This window comes from Anabrus simplex, chromosome 9 (assembly GCF_040414725.1).
Source record: "Anabrus simplex isolate iqAnaSimp1 chromosome 9, ASM4041472v1, whole genome shotgun sequence".
Lineage (NCBI taxonomy): Eukaryota > Metazoa > Arthropoda > Insecta > Orthoptera > Tettigoniidae > Anabrus > Anabrus simplex.
The window spans coordinates 15,287,229-15,313,474 of record NC_090273.1 but is presented as its reverse complement, the minus strand read 5'-3'; the positions used below and the strand labels follow the sequence as shown (position 1 = coordinate 15,313,474).

At 39.4% G+C, this 26,246-nt stretch overlaps 1 protein-coding gene across 1 annotated transcript in view; it reads right to left on the bottom strand.

Annotated features, from left to right (window-relative positions):
• Window positions 1-26,246, bottom strand: part of Cda4 (chitin deacetylase Cda4) — a 129,319-nt gene that overhangs the window by 22,690 nt on the left and 80,383 nt on the right. The window contains exons 2-3 of the mRNA XM_067154075.2: window positions 13,998-14,119; window positions 3,224-3,335 (exon numbers count right to left, since the gene is read on the bottom strand). Of these exons, the coding sequence (XP_067010176.1) occupies window positions 3,224-3,335; window positions 13,998-14,119 (234 nt within the window). The remainder of the gene's footprint in view (window positions 1-3,223; window positions 3,336-13,997; window positions 14,120-26,246) is intronic.

Below are 26,246 nucleotides of genomic sequence, written 5' to 3'. Positions count from 1 at the left end.
AAGTCCGAGAGATGGCACTACCGGCAAGTATCGAGGTCATGTTTAGTTAGTAGCATCTCTTGAATGAACACACACCAAGTTTCAGCCATATTGGTCTATTTCTTTGTGTTTGGCATTTGTGTGAATCAAGGAAGTCAAATGATTTTCAAGAAATGGACGAAAAAGAATTTCGTGTGGTGATTAAACATTACTTTGTAAAAGGCAAAACGCCTCAGGAGACTAAAGAGAAGCTTGATAAACATTATGGTGACTCTGCAGCTTCGATTAGAACAGTTTATAAGTGGTTTCAAAATTTTCGGACTGGCCATATGGGCACAAGTGACGCTGAACGTTCTGGATGGCCTGTGGAGGTTACGAATCCAGAAATCATTGATCAAATCCATGATATGGTGATGAATGACAGAAGAATTAAGTGCGTGAGATTGCTAGTGCTGTGGGCATCTTGACTGAATGGGTACATAATATTTTGCATAATTATTTGGAGATGAGAAAGCTATCCGCAAGATGGGTGCCGCAATTGCTCACGCTTCAGCAAAAACGGAATCGTGTGAAGTGTTGCAAGGATGGTTTGCAGCTGTTCCAGAAGAATCCAGAGGACTTTAAGCGTTGTTTCATCACTGTGGATGAAACATGGATACATTACTATACTCCTGAGACCAAACAACAATCTAAACAATGGGTTACCAAGGAGGAATATGCACCAAAAATGGCGAAGACCGTTCCTTCGGCCAGAAAGGTTATGGTGACTGTCTTTTGGGATTCGCAAGGGATAATCCTCATCGACTATCTGGAAAAGGGTAAAACTATTACAGGTGCATATTATTCATCGTTATTGGACCATTTGAAAACCGAGCTGCAAGAAAAACGCCTGCAATTGGCCCACAAGAAAATCCTTTTACATCAAGACAACGCACCAGCACACACCTCAGCATTTGTGGTCGCAAAATTAATGGAAATAGGATTCCAACTCGTTTCACATCCCCCCTATTCTCCAGACTTAGCTCCCTCGGACTACTATTTGTTCCCCAATTTGAAGAAAAGATTTTATTCAAACGAGGAGGTGATTGCAAACACTAATGGATATTTTGCAGACTTGGACAAATCTTATTATTCGGAAGGGATTAGCAAACTAGAAAATTGTTGGACGAAGTGTATAAGCCTAAAAGGAGACTATGTCAAAAAATAAAAAAGGTTTACCACAAACACGTAAGTAGTTTTTATTTTTGCACGGACTTTTCAAACGCCCCCGTACAAGCACAGGTCATATAGATATTGAATGTGGGATCTGATAACGATGTACACGTACATTAGCCATCAGTTTCTGTACTGGAAAATTTATAATGTCCAATAACGGACCATTTATATTGGTATTACACCAGTTTTTCATGTCAACTTTCATTCCAGCAACTCTCTCCAGTATCATTTCATTAATCATTGCTCCAGAGGAGTGCAACAGACTTTGGCAGCTGGCACAATTCCTATCCTCGCCCCTAAAATTGGGGCTTCATTCATTCCATTCCTGACTTGGTCAAATGACTGGAAACAGGCTGTGGATTTATAACATAATTACAAAGAATACGCATTGGCATTGTATGTAGCGGTAAATACATGAACAAGCAGGCTAAGTACAGATATATATGATTAAATATTTCAGGTTCCCTATGGGAATCAACATCTATATCATCTGATGGCCAAGCAGGCATCAATTTTTGGTAGTGAGACAAAGTTCTCATAGTGCATTGGCACTGCCGGTGGCTTCAAGTAGCCTACGCAGTGGCCTCCACGGTATGCACTAGCCATGCGTCTTGGTAGGTGTGCTAGGTACCAACTGACGAGCCCAACCTAGCACACGGGGGCGAAACGCTGGCAACCAGGAATGAGTTAGCTGTAAAATTTATAATGTCCAATAACGGACCATTTATATTGGTATTATAAATTTACTCATTCGGGACAAATATTTCAGGTTCCCTATGGGAATCAACATCTATATCAAAAACTGGTGTACCCGGAGAAAAACCTGCCCCAACTCCGCTTTGTTCAACACAAATCTCACATGGAGTTGTAATTATGTTATACTACATCAAAATAAACCTTGATTGTACAATTGAGGACCAAAGATGGAAAAGGGTGAAAGTGCCAAAATATGAAAAATGTGTTTTTTTGTAATAAGGGGATGTATAAGCCATGCCGCATATGGCGATTACTTGTGCATGTGTCTGAGGCTATTAGTTGGTAGGACGTTCAACATGTAGAGCCACAGTCCAATATGCCCAGCTGAGTTTGGTGGGGAAGGGTGAATGTGCCAGCATCTCACGCTACAATTATTCTGTGTTCTCCAGTGTGCTATGACTCATGCAGTTTCTGATTTCTGAGCCACTTAATTAAAGAAATTAAATTAATAGGTGCTAAATATTGTTATGTAATTGTATAAATGTATTGGATGTAGAATACTTGCACTTCAAAGGCCGTAGGTAATCATTAATTCCTGGTCTCCTTTGGTAGAGAACGGAGAAAGTGCCATTGTGCTCGGGAACTCTGTTATTGGCATTTACTCAAAAACATGTTTCTGGCACTTTTACCCTTTTCCATCTTTGGTCCTCGATTGATACTGTCAGTGCGGGTAGGAAGTTGATATCATGCAATAAAATAGACGTAGGTAGGCCAGACAATGCGAGGACAACGCTCTTGAGATCTCTATAAATTTCTCGCAAGAAACAAATGCTTACACTAGTCTCGAGAAATATCGAGACTCCATCTCAAGATTAAATTCCTAAGAAGTATGCTGGCCAAGACAAGACAATAACACAAGGAATAGTAGGTGTACACGGACTGGGGAAGAGAGAGCAGATCGATCTGGACTGAGGTGGTACGGGCACATGAAAAGAACGAGGATCCTCAAGTCAATGCTTGGAGGTTGGAGGTAAAAGACCTGGAGTTAGACCCAGGAAACAGTGGAGAGAACAAATTGAACAAGACGTAAGGAAGAAAGTGGCAGACTTTCAAGATGTCTTTGATGAAGTGTGGTGGAAAGACAGGTGGAGATGGAGATCAATGATCCACTACCCAACCCAAGATGTAATTGGACAAGGGGAATGATGACAGTCACATCAAGATGCACACTCTGTGGGTAAGGATACATAAGACAAGCACAGTATCCCCTGCCTATGATAAGGACATGCATTGCTCATCTTTCAGACTACAGGTTGTTGTAGGACTATCTTACTTGTTACAAGTGGTCCACATCTTGCTTCGTTCTTGAATGTACACAGTTTGTTGATGTCATCAAAGTACAAGCCTGATGGACATCTGTTGAGGTACGGAAATGAATCCACACACTGGAAAAAAAGAAAGAGCACATTTAATACTTTAATATTCACCATCAGTGAAATTAAATTATGATTTCCTACTGGAAATTTTATTTTCTATATAAAAGCCACACATAGGCAGGTACATATACCCCATAGTGCAATTCAACTGACGAACCTGCTGCCACACCGCTAATATTGTTGTATTGTTTTGATTTCTAGAAAAATATTTCTTTATTCACAGGTTGTATATGAGATACCATTTCAAAAATAAATGCAAGCTGAAAAACCATTGTTGTTATTAGGTTGATGTATAAATTTGTAGTATTGTTTTTATTTGCTGTGTGACAAAAGTACTTATTTTTACAAGTTTGAGGTACAAGCGGGATACAGAGGATACAAATTATTCGGCATTATCAATTACTTTCTGCCAATGCTCGGGCAATGTTTCAATTCCACAACTAAAAAAATCAGCTGGTTTGAAGTTAGATAAGTTGTCAAACAAGTTCAAAGGGCAGTTTCCTCGGATACTTTGGATAGAGAATATAGAGAATGGAAAAAGATGGTAAACCATGGGGACAAGATTGGAGGAATATGGTGAATGGGGGAGAACCTCCAAGCTAGGTTCCTGGGTAACTGTTTTTTCCAAATAAGTGGAGCATGATTGTGCATTGTCATGTTACAGCAACACAGACACTGGTTGGTTTTCTTGCATTTGGTGGTCATTAGTTGTCTGAGCTGTTAGCAATAAACATTATAAGTGGGAAGCAGTTCCTAGAGAAAGATGCCATCTTTGTCCCACCAAACGCTTAACATTATCTTCTGAGGATGGACACTAGCTTTTGGACAGTGAATTGCTGTTTTGCTAGGGCTCTACTATTCCTTTCTTTTTTGGATGATCACATACAGGCACCATTTTTCATCACCATCATCTATGAAGGTATGATTGATACTGTTCATAAACCAACCGATAATGAGCAAGCAAAGAAGTGCAATTCACCACCAGCTTATATTTATATTTTTTTCTTACAGCATGTAGTACCCACACACTACATCTTCTAATTCTCAGATTAACTGATGTCAGTCATTGTGAGTCAGAGTGTTGATGTGGTCTTCATCAAAGTCTGGAGGCCTTCCTGAACATGGACAATCATTCAGGTCAAAGTGACCCTGTTTAACACTATGCCCATACGTGATACGGGCACGCTGCTCTCCTGGTTGTGGATGGTGCCGTATACCATACGGGCGTGATTTTCATGCGTGTTTATAGACAGATGCACGTATTCGATATGGTTTCAAGTTGTGAATCTTATTGTAGAGCCGTATAGATGGAAAACATGATACAGGTGAGCCCCTTGTGCTGGTTGAGGAATAAACGGTCCCTTAGTTGTTTACAGAGGTCTGATGGTCACTAACTTGTTGCTCCAATTGTCTATGAGATCTTTTAGTACCCTGTTCGAAGATTAATGACAGTATATATTGAATAACACTGCGATGAAATATAACACGAGGGAGTCTCTTAAAGCCGTATTACGCTAACCAGGCGATGTTTTATCCATCCATACAATTCGTTTTTCAACCAACACATGTGATTTTAAGTCATCTGTAACAAGATAGCAGTCCACAATAGTTCACTCTTATGGCGTAAAAGTGTACACAAATACAAACAGTTTAATGCCATCGTGTGAGGATTACGTTCATTGTTCCGTAAGAATAATCATTCACAGCCACGCACCAATAACATTTCTTACCATTCACCTACACTTCAGGCTATTTTAATGGTCACTAAATGTTTTAATATACATATTATATTTTTACTGATCGTTTTTAAATTGTTGTAGTTAGTTATATCATTGTATTATTAGACATTTTTACGTTATATGTACTGGGATCAGGGCCCTGGCCTACCTTGAATTAGGTTATTCTGGCTGATGATGCTCACAAAGTATGAGCGAAACATGTCCTAATTTTAATATCTGTTAATGGTTTTATCCTAAATATAAAAGATTACTATGTATTGTAGAGGTGGTTTTTATTAATGTATCAACTTCTTATTCTGATATGGTTCCCGTCCCTTGCTTGGAGGTAGTAGTTTATCCAGTGTCCATTCAAATGCAGCAGTTATCAGGAAGTTCAAACCTAAATGATAAAAAAGGATAGTTTCTCCTTGTCATTACTTGTACCGAAGCACTCGATGTGCCGAGTGCTGAGTTGCCAAATATGTCGCCCTTTCAGCTGTATTACTTTACAAACATGTCCTCACACCAGCTTGATGGTAGTGATATCTTGGATATTTCATCGGAAGAAGCAGGTTCAGAAATAGATGACAGTGATGAAGACTCTGCTTACGAACCAGATGATGTATCAAGTGATAGTTTGGGCAGGATTTTTCTTTGTTACGTCACTTTCGAGTGCAAGTTCTTTTAGCTGCATTATTTTACTCCGATTACAAGTGATAGAAAGACCACCTCTCCCGAAATTTGGGCTTATTTTTTCATTTAGAAAAAGAGACGTAGGCTGACAATTCACCTGTACCACGAAAAGAAAGTACAGTGGTGCAAGGAGTGTAAGGTTCAACTGTGCATAGCCCAATATTTTCAGAGCTACTATATCAAAACAAACTATTCCTAAATAGGTAAATTGTGTATTTCAGATGTACTTGTGTTTATTTGTGGCTTTAAGTAGGCACATTAAATGATTCATTTTTATTGTTTGTTGGTAAAACTTGAATGTAAAAGGGTTTTTTCTTATACATTTTTTTGTTTTCATAAGACTAGTATAATTAAACTACAGTACTTTAGATATGTACTTCCTGATTAACATCTTCGTTTTGGATGGCTGGCATAAAAATCAGGTATGTACTTTGTTCTGCTGTTATGTAATAATGTATTAAAATTCAGGAAAAAGACCCGGTTCACTGCCAGGGTCCATGTTAAAATATGGCAGTGTTGAAAGTATGAAAACAAATCATTTTCTTGCCGTACTTTATCCCTGATAACATTCTCCCAGAACATGGACAGATGTTTTAGCTGCCTCTGCTGCTTTTGCTCCTGTGTTAAACTCAAATAAAAGAATGTGTTGGAAGTGTTAGTTTTTCCTTTTTGACACTCTGCTTTGTATAGTTCCCAAATTACACTGACTTTCTTCAAATCTGCAAATTCAAAATGTATGACAAGCATGACATTATCACTCCAAAAGACAAATAATAAACAAATTCCTTGCACCTAGAGTGCTATCAGGCAACAAACAAATGCTAGTAGCTTTTGTATCAATCCAGTATCATAATTATCCTTTTGTCCTTCAAATCCCTCAGAGTGAAGTGATGTTGATTTGGTCATCAGTTCATAGACTTGTTCTATGCTGTGCTCCTCTTCATATCTACGTAATTGTTGCATCCTGCATACGTTCTAATCTATTTGTCATCATCACGAATTTCTTCCAGAGAGCCGCAAGCCCTCCTAAACTTCCCTCAAAAGCCAATTGAACAAGTTATACATATTTTAAGATGTGTTCTATCAGTTTGTCTCTACCTTTAGCCTGTCTAGTGACCATAGTCATTAAGGCATTGAAGTCTACGGTCTGATACCATGGTTAGCCGGTTCAAGTCCTGTTGGTCGAAAAAGTTTTTTCCATCAGAATGTTGGCCAGCAGGGTAGCAAAGGTGGTGGTATACAATTTATAATCACTAAATTGCGTGCCATAAGCGTGGATTAAATTCCAAACCTCTCCGCAGTGCTCGTATAGAGTGAGGGTATATGATGCTGTTGATGGTGATTTGTCTGTCGGATGGGGTCATAAAGCTTTGAGCAGACCCCTTGGCCTTATTTGACAGGAGTAGGCTATGTACCAGCACTGGGTTTCACCTTCTCCCTACATCATCATCATCCCACATCCAGACGCGCAGGTCACCTATGGGAGTCAAATAGAAAGACCTGCATCAGGCGAGCCAAATATGTCCTCGGACACTCCCAGCACTAAAAGCCATACGATAGATAGATAATAAATCTCTGCCTCTGGTAAAATTTAACTTCTCACCATTTTGATTCAGTACCTCTCCACTTGTTATCTGACCTACCCATCTCATCCAAACATTAGGCAGTACCACATTTCAAAAGCTTCTATTCTCCTTTCTGTACTAGTTATTGTTCATGTTCACGTGTCATTTCCTTACAATGCCACGCTCCCCACAAATGTCTCCTTTTTAATACATGTATCTCTTTCTGAGGGAGCAAATCTATTTAATTAACCAAAGCCTTCCTTGCTTTGTCTCGTCTACATCTGAGGTCTTCTTTACTTCTATCATAATCCTTGATATGGCTCTTTCTCATGTTCACTGATATTCCTTAAAATTTTTGTAGATTTCCTTGATTGAAGACCATGAAAATCTCTCCAGGGACTGTCCTAGGCCCTAGAATTAATTCTCCTTAAGAACTTCCTTCCTTCCTTTATTTATTTATTTATTTATTTATTTATTTATTTATTTATTTATTTATTTCTCTCTGAAATTCTGCTGCTCTGGTTTGACTACTATGTGACAGTGTCTTTACTTGACCTGACAGGAGTGGGATCTCTGTTTGTATGTCTTGAGTCAGAATGTTATCTCCATATTTCTTGCCCTCTTCTCAATGTTATCACGATTAATGCTGTCTTGGTTAGTAAATGTGAGGCATACCATTTGAGTTCTTTTAAACTGTAAATGTTGAATTTTGTAATCTTGTACTGAAGGGAGAATCTAATGGCCCTAATCTTGGAGACAAGATTAATTTAATCTAATTTATTCATCATTCTTTATTCCATTTCAATCAGAGGGAGGCTCTGAAAGGAGCACAGAGTTCACTGCTGTGTGTACTCATCCTCCTTTCATGAAATATGGGCATGATGGTGTTTGAATGAGCTGAAATATTTCCCATAATTCAGTGTTTCCCGTGTGTGGACCTTATGTCAAGGACTCTAGGTGCAACGTCACTTTCACTTGTTCTGCTTGGCTGGATTCTTACTCACTTCCTCACAGAACAACACTCTCCCGCTGCTAACAAGAACGAGAAACAACAACTTTGGGGTAGAAGAGGAAGTTTGTCGTCCCTTGTCGTGGATGAGAATTTAAATCCTGATTTGAGGATAATTAAGAAACTCTTCAAACACTTCTAAATAATATTGAGTTGAGAAGATTAATGGCTTTAAGCATGTCTGGACATTTAATCGTTCACACCACAAGCGGATCTTGTCCTTCACGCAACTGCAGCAAGTCAAGTGTTCATTTGTCCATCACTCTTTCATATCATAAACCAGAATAACAGTCAGTAGCAGGCAGCGGTGCAATTCCAGTTAAAATGTCATCATGGCACATTCAAAGCCAACGAAATCAACACCTAAACACAAATTTTGCGATGAATGGAAAGAACAATTTTTCTCTGCTCTCAAAGGACACAGTGTCCTTTGCTTTTATGTTCAGAAGTGGTGATAGGTTCTATTTACATGTGCTTCTACACTATTTGTGTGAGCAGCTGTTTTCACAATTGAACTATGCCAAGTCAAAACAGATCTTGTTTGATCAAAGAACATCTATTGGTGCGTATCAAAGTCCACTTTTTTTATGTGTATTGAATAGGTGGACCTTTCTTAGTTTTGATTATGATCAATTGTCAATACGAATCCAGAATGAAATTTATTACTTATGGTGAAAGTATCTTTCACTGAAATAAACACAGATTTTAATGAATTCCAAATATAAAAGTAAAATCTTGTAATTTTTTATTACCGTATTTGTTTACTGTAATAACTCAACTGGTGTATGCTTCAGGGGTCCGGGATCCATATCAACATTACCTGGTTAAGGAACTGGAACGAGGTTGAGAGGAAAGTTCCTGGATATGCGATGAGGGGCATGTACCTGGTATATGCTGCGAAACGTGCTTAGGAGGATATTGCAAAGACATTAATAACTGAAGGGGTTTATAGAGGTAGGATCTTTTTGCAACTATTTTTTTTCTCTTCAGCACAGAGGAGTCTTATATCAATGATGGGATAGGTGTGGGAAGGAAGCGACCATGGCCTTAATTAAGGTATAGGGAGACACGTTTAGGGAAACGATCTGCACTAGGAAGTGGTGATGAGAATATAAGGAGATGGAAGTGCAGTAAGGATGACATAAAGTTGTTAGTGTTAAATTGTAGAGGCATTGTAAAGAAAGGAATAGAATTAAATAATTTAATATATAGATTTACCAGATATTGTAACAGAAGTTGAATCATGGCTTAAGAAGTGATATTATGGATGCGGGAATTTTTTCACGGAGTGTTTAACGTAGAGACAGGATGGATTCAATAGGAGGGAGAGTATTCATACTGGTGAAAGAGGAATTCGTTATCTAAGAAAAACTTAAGGATAAAAAACATGAAATTCTAGGAGTAAGGCAAGAAAAACTTAAGGATAAAAAACATGAAATTCTAGGAGTAAGGCTCATCTTTAAAGATAATAGGCAACTTGATGTTTTTGGGGTGTACAGTCCAGGAAAGGGTCATATTGATGCACCAATGGGAAATGACAATGAAAATAACATCACTATTACAGTTATAACACTTCACCATATGTTAACTGGGCTGATAATGTGAATGAAGGAAGGCATCACCAACAAATGGTAGAATCAGAAAGTGACAGAATCAACTACAGGGGAAAATATTCTACATTTCGTACTGTAAAAACAGATGAGCTCTGTAGAGAAATTGAAGTGATAGATGGTATAAGTGATCATGAAACTGTTTTTTATCATAGTTAAAAATAAATCTGATAGAAAGCCAGGTTGTAAAACTAGGACTATTAGACAATTTTATATGGTTGATAAGAGAGGCATGGGGGAGTTTCTAAAACAAAATTTTGATCAGTGGAAAAAGGTACAAAAAATTTCAAATATCCTATGGGATGGGTATAAAGCAATTGTTGAGGAATGTGAGAACAGTAAGGAAATAAGGAGAGATTGAACAAACTTGATAGGAAATTGACCTTAGCAAAAAAAGTCAGCTAAGTATGAATGTATAGGGTATGTGTAGATACTTTAAGGCAGGAGTAGGGAAGGGACTGAAGAAAATGAATAATGACTATGTAAAGTGGTTCAGCAAGCTATTAGGAGGAAGGGACGATTGGGAGTATAAGGAAAGAAAGCAAGCCTTGTGGTCTAACGTGGAAGTAAGTATCCACGAACTAGATAGGGATCTCATGATAGAAGAAGTACAGGGGGTGATTAGGAAACTGAAGACGAAATTAGCAGGGGGAGGAATGGTATTAATAATGTATGCTGGAAACAAATAAGTAAATACGGCCAGATGGTAGAATAAATTGTAAAGCTATACAACAGGATTTTCAACGGGGCGAAGGTACCGAAGGAATGGGAATATGGGATAATATACCCAATATATAAAAAGAAAGGGAATAGAAATTTACCTAATAACTACCGAGGTATAACTCTCTTAGTTTCATTGAGCAAAATTTACACAGGAGTTTTAGCTAATAGACTAAGGAACTGGGCTGAAAATAATGGTATAATCTCTAAATACCAGGAAGGATTCAGGAGGCGGAGGCAAACAATAGATAATATCATGATTGTGAAAATGCTAGCGGAGAAATACACTGTGCGGGAAAGAGGCAGCATATTTTTGGCAGCGGTCGATTTTGAGAAAGCGTTCGACACGGTGATTAGAAGGGCGTTAATAGAAAAATTAGGGAGGCTGGGAGTCTCTAGGAAAATGATACATGCGGTAGTGGTGCTGTATCAGAGAGTATATAGTAGCATCAAACCAGAGGACAGTGTAATAAGCAAACCGATAGAATGTAAGATGGGTCTCAAACAAGGATGCAAATTATCGCTCATATTATTTATACTATTTATCAATGATATACTGGATGAGCACGGAGGGGCTAGGTGGGCTGTACCGGTGGTGGGTAATATGGAGATCCCAGGCCTGATTTTCGCTGATGATATTCTGTTAATGACGCTGACTAGGGGTGGTTTGAAGAAAAGTTAGGGGGAAATTGGTAGATTGCGCAAATAAGTGGTCGCTGAAAATTGAATTAATAAATTGAAGGTGATGATTGTAAGTACGAGAAGGAGGGTAAAAAAAATAAGGGAATGGTGGGTACAGGGGGCAAGAATAGAGGAAGTAGATAGATTAGAATATCTAGGAATGATACTGAATAGAAAAGGAGGATGGGATGACCACATCAAGAGATACAAATTGAGAGGGTTTGCAGCCCTTGCAGCAATAAAAATTCTAGTCGCCAAGTACCAGGAGTAAGCTATAAAATACTGAGGCTATTACTAAAATCTCTGGTCCTAAGCAGAGCTTTATATGGGGTTGAATTGTGGGGATTAGAAAAGAAAAGGGTCAGCCTGAATCAATTAATATATAAATTCAGTAAGGCTGTTATGAGACTACCGCAATGTACAGCCGATGTGGGGGCATTAATCTCATGCAGAGAGTTTATCGAGTTAGACTGTGTTAAAAGGGTATTAAATTATTGCTCTAGACTAAGACGGGGTAGCGGCGGTATTCTGCTGCAGGAAGTATATAGATATGAACTGGAAGGAATGCATGAAGAGTGTTGGCTAGGAAAAATCAAAAGTTATGTTGAGGAATTGGGTATGGGATATATTTGACGAGAGGGATGGAAGGGGAATAATAGCAGAATGCAGGGGGCCCTGACAATGAGAATTAAGGACATCCAGATGCAGAATTTTTTTGAAGAATGTAGAGAAAGGCCTTCGCTCAGCCTACTCTATAAGGTCTACCAGATCTCCAATTTAAGTATAAGATTTGGGGATGGAAGATTAAAGGGTGGGTTACCATGGTGGTTGATGGGGATGCATAGAAATAAAGGATGGATCAGGAGCAAAGAGAGTTCTCAGTGCATACTATGTGAGGCTAAGTATGATGATTTACATTTACTTTGTGATTGTATAGGAACAGAGAAACTAAGGGCAAAATTCCTAAATGTTAAGCAACAAAAAATGTGTAGACAAAAAGATGAGCAAAAAATTATTGTATGGGTAGCGAAATACTGGAGAAACGACAGCAGACTGAATTTCTTATACCCAGTGAAAAATCAATGCCTGAGAGAAATGCGAGGTAGTATATGATGTAATGTAAATAGTGGAGTAGCATAAATAGGTCAGTAGGAGATTGGCACTCAGCACTTTAATTGTTAGGATAACGTCAGCGTGTAGTAATAATTCCATTAGACATGCTGACAGGGTAGGATGCAGAAGTAGGTTTTACATGGTTGCGCCATCTTGCTCTTATTATCTTTTGTCCTAACTTTACGCTAACACTTATACTGATTTTTACGTAGCCTCAGAAGATTACGAGCATTATAACTTTATTATTATTTGTAGTAAGCTAGCAGCATGGTACTTGGTTGTATACATTTGGGCATGTGCTGTTTTCTCACTATTATACGCATAGTAGGAGATAGTAAGGAGCGATGGGCAAGGGAGAGCAGGCCGTACCCATAAGAGGATGGGATAGGATGGGCCTACCCCAAATGTGTAAAAGAAGGGAGACATGTGAGAGGCGGGATATTGGAGGAGAGCGGCTCCAGCTTCACGTGGCCGGCCGCAATGGAATGGTGAGAGAACCGCACTGACATCTGGTAAGGTTGTTGGGGTCTTCTTTAGGGCCCCAAGGATAGGGCCGGTCGTGTCATCATCGGGAGGGTGGCTTTATTCTCACCTGGGGTGATGACACGGCCGGACAGTAGCAGAAGATTGTCATTAATATTATTTCTTGCTTTTATTTTATTATCTTTTATTTTTCATTTTATTTTGCTTCTCAATATTAAGTGGAGATCATGGACGTGGCATGTAGGGACTGAGTATGACTGCTACGGTGGCCCTCCCTTGGGAGTGTCACGTTTCCGGGGTATCCATTGGACCTTATGGCATGCCCAAGGAATCTTGCCTTTCTCTTCTTTTCTTTTGTTGTTAGTTGTCATGCATGGAAAGGGGCCTTGTGAACATGTATCGTGGCTAATTCGCCTGTTATGTTCAATAAATACAAATACAAATACTTTAAGGCAAAAGCAGGTACCGGGAAGGACTTTCCACAGATCATTAATGAACAAGAGGAGCATGTATGTGAGGAGTTACAGAAGGCAGAAGTATATAGTCAGCAGTATGTAAAGATAGTTGGATATAAGGAAAATATCCAGGTTGAGGAGTAACAAATACTGGTGAAGTACTGACATTTACCTATGATAATAAAGTTTTTTTTTTTAAACTGCTTTAAGGATAGGTTGGAGGATATACTAAAAGTTTGAAAGATTCTACATAATAACATCTTCATGGTGATTACTAGCAATCTTACTTTTAATCTTTTAATTGAAGGACTGCTAAAAGAAGATGCATTACATTGCTCATTAGAACAAGAGGGAGGTTTGAAAGTGGGGAGTATGACAAAGAATAGAGTTCTGGCATAGGTTTCTCTTTTTAACAATTTGCTTTCTGCCACACCGACACAGGCGACAGAGGTGCAGGAAAGAGCTAGGAGTGGGAAGGAAGCAACCGTGGCCTTAATTAAGGCACAGCCCCACCATTTACCTGGTGTGAAAATGGAAAATCACAGCAAACCATCTCCAGGGCTGCTGACAGTGGGGCTCGAACCCATATAGCTGATATCTCTGCTGTTCTATATTTAATCTCACCTGATAAAATCTCCGACATGTTTGTGGATCTGCGAAGTTCCCATTGCCTGCACCTTCTGGGCAGATGAATTCTTTGTCTTTGTCTTCTTGTTTCTTTTGTTGTTGTTGTGCTTGGATTCCAACTGTAACAAACAAGTAAACAAAATAATGAATACCAGAATTAGGTCTGCAGGAGGGGGGTCCATAGAAAACAAATTCTGATTTGAAACTCATTAGTTTGAACAATAAGTTAAAACATTTTAATAATTTTACATAATAAATGTTGTAATTCTGTTAGAAAGCAGCAAATTCTGAGGTGAAGTTAGCTTTACATTGGTCTACTTTTATACCAGCTCTGGTGTACGAGAGTGAATGCATGGTTGCTAGTATAAATAGTTGGGGACAATAGCAGGAGGATAATTGGAATGAGGAGAAAAAGGATGAAGTTGTGTTTATAAACTGGCTTTGGTGGTGGGGTCACGCAAGGTGAATGGAGAACAATAGACTTCGGCATGGAGGGTAAGAGAATTAGAGGGAGACCAAGGAAATGATAGTTAAACTCAGTTCATAAAGATTTGAAGATAAGAGGGTGGAACTAAACGAAACTACCTGGAACTACCTGGAAATAAAGGATTGTGAAGGCAAATAGTTTATTCACAGAGGCATAATAATAATAATAATAATAATAATAATAATAATGTCAATAATTGTACCGGGGTTACACTTCTCCGTTCCATTGAACTGCGTGCCTTCTAGAAGGCCATCTGTGCTACGAATATTGAACTAATGTATCACAAGATACTTGGACCTTTAACCATTAGATGTCTCTACCATTGGCCTATGTGCCCCCTCTGATGGGATTAAGAACAACTAAATCTGAAGGGACTTTCAATTTTTTGAAGGTAGCAAACCTTAAATGTTTGTAGATTTTCTTTTAATGTATCAATGTTGTCAACACTCCTACAGCTTCCTTCTTCCTTAAGTATTAACCAATCAGAAATTTTGTGTATATTTCTCTGGCCAATTGAAATTGGGGGTACAGGCATTCATCCTATCTCTGGAATCTTCCCCTCGGAGATGCTATAAAAGCTGGGCGCTTTAGGGTCGTATTGTCATCTTCATCACTCTGGTCTAGTGTGTGTGCGGCGTAATAAGGAGGCAGGGGCTGCCTGCCGTCGTTCAGAAGGCTCAACTACTCAAGGTAATGGCAGAAATTTCTTAACATATGATAGCTCCAGGCAGATAACTTGAGAAGGTTTCAAACTTCTTTGATTAATCTCTGTTTAAATGTAAATTTTTTGGCAAGTTTGAGGACTTTGTTCAAATCTCTGCTGGGAAACAAGTACTTTAGGGAATAAAGAGTGTTTACCCTCTGTTGATTCCCCTTCAACTTTTTATGGGGTGATTAACATTTTCTAAACCTCTAAATTCTTCACTTGCCTTCGGCATTTAATATTTTTCATTTAGTCACCCCTCTGTAGGATAGGTTTAGCCTCTGTAACTTCGGGCCTTAAGCCCATTTAAGATTTTAAGTGTTTCTGTAAAAGGAGTGCAAGTACTTTGCCTCCTAGGCTTTTGTTCATGGCCGATCGTCTGAAACCTTTTATTTTTGCATTAAGGCCATTTAGTATGGGCACCCATTGCCCCCGTTTAAAGTGTAAATACTGACAGACAACTGTGTAAATGACTGTTGAGCCGAAGTGACTGTAAACACAGTGTTTGAAGTTTATCTGGCAGAATGTTGTAAATGTAAGTGACATTGCTTTGCATGTTCCTACACTTCTTCTGAGCCAAACTGGACTTCTCTTAACTAGGCTTCAACTTGTTACTTCATTCTTCTGCAAATATACATTAAAATTTTTCATGTAAGAGATATTAAACTAATGGTGAAGTTACAGATAGTGAAAGCCTTTACCTTCAGCCCCTCCAAGGGCCTTCATGGCCTGTACAGAGATTACTTTGCTTTGCTTGATGATAAACCAATAGTGCGGTAGTTTTCACACTCGTCAGCGCCGGCTTTCTTAGGACTAGGTTAACAACATTCTTTTTAAAATCAGATGGCATTTCTCCTGTATCATAAATCTTACACCTAAAAGGGGATAACCCTGCCTTGCTGGTTTCTCCCAAGGCAGTAATTAGGAGGGTATATTGTCAATTCTAGTTACCTTGATCCTATTTAGGTTTTCCAATGCTTTGTTGAATTCTGACCTCAAAATTGGGAGTCCACTTCATGAGCATCAACAGCCCTTTCTTTCTCCAGAAACTTTTCTACTTTATTCCCTTCATACAATTGTTGAATGCACCTAGTTTTCCTTTCTCCAAAAGTTTCCAGGATTTCCCTATATTCCTACAAAAATACAATTTTATCCTTGCACGCTTCTTTTTCAGCCATTCTTCCTCAGATGTCTTGTACTTTCTATTTCATTCTTTTCTGCCCCACACCCATTACAGTACTTTTATTCATGTTTGTGCTGTTCATCAATCAGGTCTAGTATCTCCCTGAGTTATCCACTGCGTTCCACGAAATTCCCAGAACAACAACAATAATAATAATAATAATAATAATAAGATCACTGTTACATTAAATGGTTTGGAATCAATTAATATTTGGAATCATTTATAATTAGTACCATTGTCCATGTACTTACCAATGTTTTAAAATGTCCTCTTTTTATCAACATTTTTTTACAGTTATTTTGGAAATGTTTGTTTTCAACAGCTTTCTAATGTAAATTGGAATCTTTTGAACATGACTGGAAGAGATCAAGAACTTGTATCATGATGGTGGCTATTCAGTAGCACCCAAGGTTGTCTGCGCTGCACCGGACAGTTATTCAGTTTAACCTTTTTCAAAGCCATTGACATCAATACCACAGAACCTTGAGAAGCAAGTTCTGTATGTCAAGGGTAGGATTAATATTGAGTACCGAGAAACTAGATCATATTCCTCTTCTGATGGCTGTGAGCCATTTGATAATGCATATTGTACAACAATATAACATACAAAAACAAAATTGTTTTATTCAGACTAGCACTACTGATCGAGACCGAGACCAATGTTGCCAGATGGTAATAGCCCTTCCTCCCCACTAAAGCGAGAGAATTTTCCGCTTTTCTTAGAAAATTCTCTATCTAGAATTCACTACGGTTAGTATCATAACTAGGCCAGTGGTGTAGCCATGTTGAAACGCTGGGTCCCGTAAGTTCTCCAAAGTTAAGCAAAATTGGGTGTGGTCACTACTTGATTGGATAGCTCACGTTCTGTTGGTTGAAGTAGGTGGTGGTTATTGTTTTAAGAGGAAGTACAACTTGGCAACCATCCTTCATAAAACACTAATCAGAGAGGTAAAAAATTGAAGAGATCCGACACTGCAAAAAATGAAGATATCAGTCAAGGAAAGACAAGGGCCATACAGGGCATGAAAATGAAAGACACCCTTGGAACCTAATAGCGTTGGGGTCGAAAAAGAACTAGTGTTAACCAAGGGAGGTCGAACAGGATAGATGACCGTGAGGAGCCTGACACGAGTAAGTGGAAGCAATGCCAGGACTTAGCTAAGGGCCCTGTGGTTACCAACCCATGCTCTCAATTTAAGAGCCTCTGGGGCCGGTTAAAGGAGGAGCAGAAAGGAACTGACCATCCTACCACAAGTAAACACCACTGAGTGGTCCGTGGCTAAGATGGGGATAATAACTGGGTCACCACATCAAGTTTTGGATAAGACAGATTGTTGTTATTAGTATTTTGAATACTTTTGCTGCAAGCATAAAAATATTATATAATGGTCTAATGTAAAATAACCATACATCAAGAATAATTAGGTTCTTGCAAAATTTACAGCAAAAACTTAATCTAATGGTTGAAAATGTGTTCTGTTCTTATCATCAGTCTTGAAATCATAAATTTATTGCAATGTTTGTTCATTACAATTAAACACTGAATGAAGATATGTTACAGTCTTGTCTCTTTAGGCTTAAGTGTCGTGAAATACCATCACTTGTCTTTTTATAACCAAATATTATGGAATATTGTCAGTTCTAGTTATACTTCATCATTGTTAGCTGCTGCAGGAAATATTCTGCTAAATTTTTTTTTTTTTTTTCTAGTTGTTTTACGTCGCACCGACACAGATAGGTCTTACGGCGACGATGGGACAGGAAAGGGCTAGGAGTGGGAAGGAAGTGGCCGTGGCCTTAATTAAGGTACAGCCCCAGCATTTGCCTGGTGTGAAAATGGGAAACCACGGAAAACCATTTTCAGGGCTGCCGACAGTGGGGTTCGAACCTACTATCTCCCGAATACTGGATGCTGGCCGCGCTTAAGCGACTGCAGCTATCGAGCTCGGTATTCTGCTAATTAGAAATTAAAATAAGTCACTTGAAATTTCCCTATATTTAAAGAGGATTTTTAGAAAATTTCTCTCTTTTGTCCTCTCAGTGCAATTTGTCTGTAGTTCTTACCTATGCCGAGGGAAATATCTCTCCATCTGGCAACACTAACTGAGTTGCACTTGAACAATGTTTTGAAAGCAGTTTAAAGTACCGAGTTGGTCGTGCGCGTTGCTGTGAGCTTGTATTTGGGAGATTGTGAGTTTGAATCCAACCGTTGGCTGTCCTGAAGATGGTTTTCCATTTTCATACCAAACAAATGCTGGGGATGTACCTTAACTAAGGCCATGGCCGCTACCTTCCCACTCTCAGCTCTCTCCCATCCTTGTGTTGCCGAAAACGTTTGGTGAGTTACTGCGATGTTTAACCACTAGGAAAGTAAAAGATCATATATAAAGGTTACAGATTTCTTCGTAAATTTATGAGGGTATTTACGGGTTCCGGTAGGCCTAAGATGTAAAGGAGAGAGCGTATAGGTCTCTGGTAAGACCACAATCAGAATATGGGACTCGCACCAGGATTACTTTATACATGAACTGGAAAAGATCCAAAGGAAAGCAGCACGCTAATTTCCGACAAAAGAGTAGTGTTACGAAAATGTTGCAAACTTCGGGCTGGGAAGACTTGGGAGTAAGGAGACGAGCTGCTCTGCTAAGTGGTATGCTCTGAGCTGTCAGTGGAGAGATGGCGTGGAATGACATTAATGGACGAATAAGCTTGAGTTGAGCTGTTAAAGGTAGAGAAGAGTTTATGAAAACATGAGACAAAAGTTTAACTCTTCTATTATCTTTACTAAATTAAATAAGTAGGGAAAACATAAAAACCCTAAGCCTAGGAAAAACAACAAAAAGTTTAACGACAAATAAGCCCTTCACGTCAAATACATCAACTTATCATATCGAAACCGCGAAAGTGTCCCCCGAACTCAAATATAAATAATATAATCTGTTGCAAACATCGTCCCGTAAAATAAATCATGCAAAATAACATTCTTATAAATAATTCTAGCATGAAGATAAAATTGGAATTGAAGAGCACAAATTGGGGTAAATATTCATTTATAGGGAGAGGAATTGGTGACTGGAATAATTTATCAAGGGAAATGTTTGATACATTTCGAAGTTCTTTGAAATAATCTGAAAAAAGATTAACAAATGATAGGGACAGTCCTAAATGCACATCAATGATGACTTGACTCATTGGATATAAATTCACTGCTGAACAGGTTTTCTTCGCACTTTCTGCTGGCCAAGGCATCGATCACATCATCATAGTCTATGAATTTTAAGAAATAATAATGCTATTAGGTTTACGTACCACTAACTACATTTTTTTTACGGTCTTCGGAGACGTCGAGGTGCCGGAATTTTGTTGCGCGGGAGTTATTTTACGTGCGCATTTTCTGAGCCCCTTCAAATACCAGTGGACAGAACTGGGAATGAACCCGCCAAGTTGGACTCGGAGGGCCAGCGCTCTAATAAGTCACTCAGCCTGACCTATTGATTCTGAAGAATCCCCTCTCAATGCACACGAAAGAAAAGTACTACATTCGCATTTAAAGATAAAACGCTGTTTGCCGCAGTTAATTGATGATTCTTTAAAAATAACTAATAAAACCTTGCGTCCGAATACTAAATGTATCAGTATAAATTTGCCGGCCCGGGCCATAGCCTAAATTCGCCCGCGTGTAAATACAGCCTTGCGTTTCTATGCAGAAAATGGGGTATGTACATAAAGTACGGTAATGCCCTCACGAGCATTAGCACAATCGACAAGACTTTCTGTGGACTAAATTTCGGTTAAGGATTTCATCTTCACTGTAGTTCAAATCATTCTCAGTTATCGCACAACACTCACTTTTCATCACTCTTTAAAATGTGATCAAATAAAGATAACAATTATTACGAGTACCTACGAATATCAGATTGGTGTCGTTTCTGGGGACTGTTTCTTGTGTGACTAATCTTGACCAATTTATGAAAATAGTCGTTAATAGTTGATAGGGTACTAATATGGGGCCGCCTTGGAAACCTCTCATGAAGCTTTGTTTGCACAGCTGTATTCAGAGGGCAGATGGACGTCTTTGGTATTCCTCATCACGTAGGGTTGTGTCTCTGCATGTAGAAGAATGCTTACGAATGCGACCAATTTTCAGTAAGTTTGTGCCGAATTACGGAAACGCTCCAACGACTATGACATGTAACGCCACGACTTCTCTCCGTCCCTCAATAATCGGATACCCCGGCAGAGAGCATATTTGAGAAAGCAGCTGACAAGGCTCACGTGAAACGAGCCTTCGTAAAAGCAGGTCACTTCTGTCTTCTTTAGCAGGTCTGTTGTCTGTTACTATATTCTCCACGTGTTGTCGTGCCACATCCGTGGTGCTTACTTGGCATACAGGGAAGTGCTCCTGGCTTGTGAAAGAATTTCATCGTCTTTTCTTCTCCCTTAAACTAAACATTTTAATTTAGGCAGACATGACCTCGTTCTTAACGACATAACTTAACTACAATACAGAAACATTTTCACTTTCAATTATCCATATATTCATGAAGCAAGGTAGGTACAGTTCTTCACGAATTATGGCTTTAAAGGCCTCATCATACCTTTCACCATACATAAACAAGAGATAACAACTTCCTCCATTGTAGCATAACAGCTGGGCTGTTAAACGTTAGTATTTGGAAGAACAGTAAGATTCTCTGTGCCTTGTCTTCATTCTCTGTTTTATCTACAGTTCTACACTTTGGTTGAAGCCTCCGTGGCTCAGGCGGCAGCGCGCCGGCCTCTCACCGCTGGTACCGTGGTTCTAATCCCGGTCACTACATGTGAGATTTGTCCTGTACAAAGCGGAGTCGGGTACTCCGGTTTTCCCTGTCATCTTTCATTCCAGCAACACTCTCCACCACCATTTCATTTCATTTTGTCAGTCATTAATCATTGCCCCAGAGGAGTGTGACAGGCCTCGGCAGCCGACACAATTCCTATCCTCGCTCATCCCATCCCAGACCCGGTCTTGACTGGAAAATAGGTTGTAGGTTTTCATTCATTCATTCTACTCTTTGGTTAACGGTTTGAGTACTGTTCCAGGTTCTATTTCCAGCTTCACAAAAGAAACTCTTTTTCTTCTCGGAGGGGCTAGAATGAGATTGAGTCGCTTACTGTGGAGCTATTTAGTCGAAAAATGAGTTGCTCAATGCGAAATTAAAGATTATTCCTGAAAATTGCCCATTATGGAACATCTACCAATAACAGTTACTGTATAGTTAACCGCACTTCTAGTTCATTCTTATTTACAACCGCCCGAGGAATACCAAAAGTAATCACGAACTGTTGCGTCATAGTTATAATATTAAATTCTTCATATGAAGTGGACTTACAATCACCGGACTGGTTCAGAATTTGTAAATTCATTTTACAAAAATTGAACTGTTGTATACATTTTGATGGAAAATTCTATCATTTGAGAGATCTAAAACCACTAGGCGAGTTGGCCGTGCGGTTAGGAGCGCGCGGCTGTGAGCTTGCATACGGGAGATAGTGGGTTCGAATCCCACTGTCGGCAGCCCTGAAGATGGTTTTCCGTGGTTTCCCTTTTTCAGACAAGGCAAATGCTGGGGTGTACCTTAATTAAGGCCACGACCGCTCCCTTCCAGCTCCTAGGCCTTTCCTATCCCATCGTCGCCATAAGACCTATCTGTGTCGTTGCGACCTAAAGCCACTAGCGAAAAAAAAAAGAAGAAATCTAAAACCAGAATAGAACATATAAAAATTAATATCCTGCCGATCGTGTTTGGAAATATTCAGTCAATGTAGGAAATTAAGTTTCATTGTTTGTAAATTTTGTTTACAGAATTATCAAGAAAGTCAAGAAATTCTTGCATTTTTAAAGGCTAGAACAGGGGTACGCGAACCAGTAGGGATACTGTTTTCGGTGAAGAGTTCAGAAAAGAGTTGTGCTTTTGTCTATCACTACACGGAGTCCCCTCCCCGAACTATTCGTTTAAAATATGTGTAATTTTGTACCTCCCATTGACTAAGTATGTAAAAATGCTTATTTATGCTGCACTGCTCTTTTTTAAAAATTTTCATTTCGAAATTCACTCATTCACTTCAATGTTTTTAGTAGCAGTAATTGTAATTGTAATATTGTAATAGTTGCATTAATAATTATACAGATGAAGGGTTTTCTCCCGAGTGAAATATAAGCTTTTCATTGTCTTATTTGGTGTAATCTCAATATATTCGTACTTCAGGGGTACGAAGGTAAAACAATTGGATTTTAGGGATACGCCAACCGAAAACTCTGAATATCACTGGGCTAGAACATAGAAATCTTCAAATTTAACTCTGAAATCCAAATTATTTTAACTTCAGGTGAGATAACAATGGATAAAAAAAATCATTAATAATATCTGACGTATTTCACAGGAACAGCAATTGATAAAGCTCCTGGCATTTTCCTTGACCCGAAGAATCAACCAGGTTTTTTTTTTTTTTTTTTTTTTTTTTTTTTTTACCTGGACAGTGCCATGCTCTGGAATGCCGTACTGATGTTCGTTGACCGGTTTCCCTGGCTTGTGTTACCATGGCAGCAGGGGCGGCCGTACCTTAAATGCTGAAGTGCTGCAGCACATTGTCTATTTGAAAAATAAATTACTTTAATAATATTATCTACAATCAAATACAGTGCAATGAAAAAGACGCCAGCCAAAGAATAGCAAATCATTCAACTCCCCTCACAACCTTGTTAGTCGTGCGCTCCACGCCGGGTGCTGGCTGTGCAGATCACAGCTCAGCGTGGCTCAGCGAGAATCTCCAAGCCTTTGGAACTTCTCAAGGCGGCAGCAAAAACCACACAGCATACAACATGAAATGTTCAAAATGTCCTCCGTTAGCATTTATACAAGCGTGCGCAGTACTCCAGGGATACATGGGCACATCCGGGATTCAGTGCGACTTACACTATAACGGTTGCACCAGACAATGATAACCACACAGAATTATTATTATTATTATTATTATTGTTATTATTATTATTATGATTATTATTATTATTTTGCCCTCCGTTAGCATTTATACAAGCGTGCGCAGTACTCCAGGGATACATGGGCACATCCGGGATTCAGTGCGACTTACACTATAACGGTTGCACCAGACAATGATAACCACACGGAATTATTATTCTTATTCTTATTCTTATTCTTATTCTTATTCTTATTATTATTATTATTATTATTATTATTATTATTATGTGCGTATGGATCTAATGGATCACGCAAAGCTCTAACGATTCTGTTTCCAGAGTTGCCAAATAGCTCTCATCCTTTCTCCGTGGATCCTTTTTCGTTCTTCTGTCCACTTTGCTCCAGTCTTCTTTTTCACTTCGTTCTCTGGTTGCACTTTCCATCCATTTTTTTTTTTTTTTTTTTTTTTTTTGTTCCTATAGAGGTTTCTGTCCGCGGTGTCAGTTGAGTTCATCTGGGCTTTTTCCAGATCTTTCTTCACTTCCAGTACCTATGCCATATTTTTTAGATGTTCTATGTAGGTGAGAATCTTGTGTGTCAGTCTACTTGCCGGCAGTCTGTGAACGTGCCCATAAAATTTCAGACGTCTTTTGCGGATGTCTGCTGCAATGTTGGAAAGCTCTTTTGTCACTTTGCGTGACCTCAGTCTATAACCATCTTCTGTGTTAGGGGGGCCGATAATTTTCCTCAGGATTCTTCTTTCTTCTTTTAAAATATTTTCTTGGTCACCTTTCCCGTTTAGTGTAAGGGTCTCGCTGGCATATAGGACTTCGGGCTTGATTACTGTATTATAGTGTCTGATCTTTGCATGGCGAGACAAGCACTTTTTATTGTATATGTTGTGAACCCTACCGTAGGCTTTCCGAAATTTTTGTTGGCGAATTTTCTGGGCAGTCTTCTCGCCTCCCATTGCTTCAAGTATTTCTCCCAAGTACTTGAAGTGTGGTACTTGGCTGATTTGCCCATATGTCGTGTTCAAATTTTGGATGTCGATTTTTGAGCAGAAGAACTTGGTCTTTTCAAAGGAAATTTGTAGGCCAACCTTTCCAGCACATTCGCTAAGGGTTTCAATTTGTTTAACGTCTGTGACTACATCATCTGTCAGTATGGCCAGGTCATCTGCAAAAGCGAGACAGGATATCTCAGTAGCGTCTTTGGGTCGTCCTAGTCGTAAGGGGCGCCAGTATCCCATATCTTTATTATTATTATTATTATTATTATTCTCGTTTTTCTTCCCACCGGCGGGCAATAAGGAGTTGATTTGGTCCTGCACTCATGTGCAAGAAACGCTGCCGACCGCGGTTTGGACGGACGTGGATGTTCACTCCTTCCTGTTTCATCCTCCCGCAGCGTCAAGCAGTACCTACAGTAGGTGATGAGAGAACCAGACTGACATTGTCTGTACAACCAGGGATGGCGTCTCCTTTATCTGTGTTGCTGCAGCGTCGTCACACCTTCCTCCTCTCAATGAAGTCATCTAACGGGATATCTGCACCTGTCTTTGCCATGAGCAACGGCAAACTCAAGGTGAAGCTTACACTTCTTCCTCATCAGAAGCAAGTGACAAAAAATATACAGGTTGATATTTGCTGGACAGAAAGAATCAAGTTACAGCCTAGGAAAGAAAATCACCGAGTGAGTTGGCCGTGCGGTTAGGGGCGCGCAGCTGTGAGCATGCATTCGGGAGATAGTCGGGTCGAATCCCACCGTCGACAGTCCTGAAGATGGTTTTCCGTGGTTTTCCATTTTCACACCAGGCAAATGCTGGGGCTGTACCTTAATTCAGTACACGGCTGCATCCTTCCCATTGCTATACTGAAATTCAAGTTAAGAGCTTAGGAAAAGTATCCTTCCGCATGTGAGCACGTCCCCTGTTCCCCCTTCCCGTCTCGTCTACGTTCTCCATCTCCGCCACAACCAGCTTATCATTAACGCCGTGCGTCCATCTGACAAGTACAGTACTTCATTCTGAAATAGTGAAGCATCAAACGAAATCACTGCCTTTCACATAGCTGAACTTTGATTACGTACCATACCTATTTATTCCTTCATTGACCATATAAAACCTACAGATTACTGACGAATTCCGAGGCAAGAGAAGCAAGAATTATTTTTGTTTCATAATGCGATTTGTGTGAGGCACATGGAGACTTACAACATACGTATACGATTCCGCTCTCTTGCAACGACTGTCAGTGGCAGTTTCTCATAGTTAAAAAAGCTGAAAAACCCACCGGTGAGTGGGATTGCAAAATACAATGCTTCCAGGAATGTTGTAAATATTGTAGTCTCGTCATTCGGAAGGTAAAAACGAACTCATGATCCTCTCATGACAACATTTCTGTAGGTAGAGTGCGGTTGAGAATATAAAGTAAAGTACACATTATTATTATTATTATTATTATTATTATTATTATTATTATTATCCACTACGCCAAAGATCCTATTCCCATACCGTGTTAAGGCCCTTCCTGTTTTATTTATGGCGAGTGCTGAGCTGACACATCGTTCTTTCCCTGGAGACTTGGATTTTCCATTCCAAGCGAGCGGCGTAAACACTGTACACAGAAACGCCGATCAGCTGCGCGGACTTTTTCACGTCTTCCACAGTCCACAGTGGATTCTAATCTCGTAGGCTACTGTAAACGTTTAAAACAATTTGGTTTAGATTTTCTACTTTATTTTCCTCTACTTTTGTTAGCTTTAAAGTATTTCACAGGGAACTCAAGCGTCACAGCATCACACACGTCTTGCTCACAGCTGGCAGCCATTATGAATACTGAACAGTGAACACGCTGTTGCAGCCAGTATTGCCAACAGTTTTCTTGGATCCATCTTCAACGTCCCACCTATT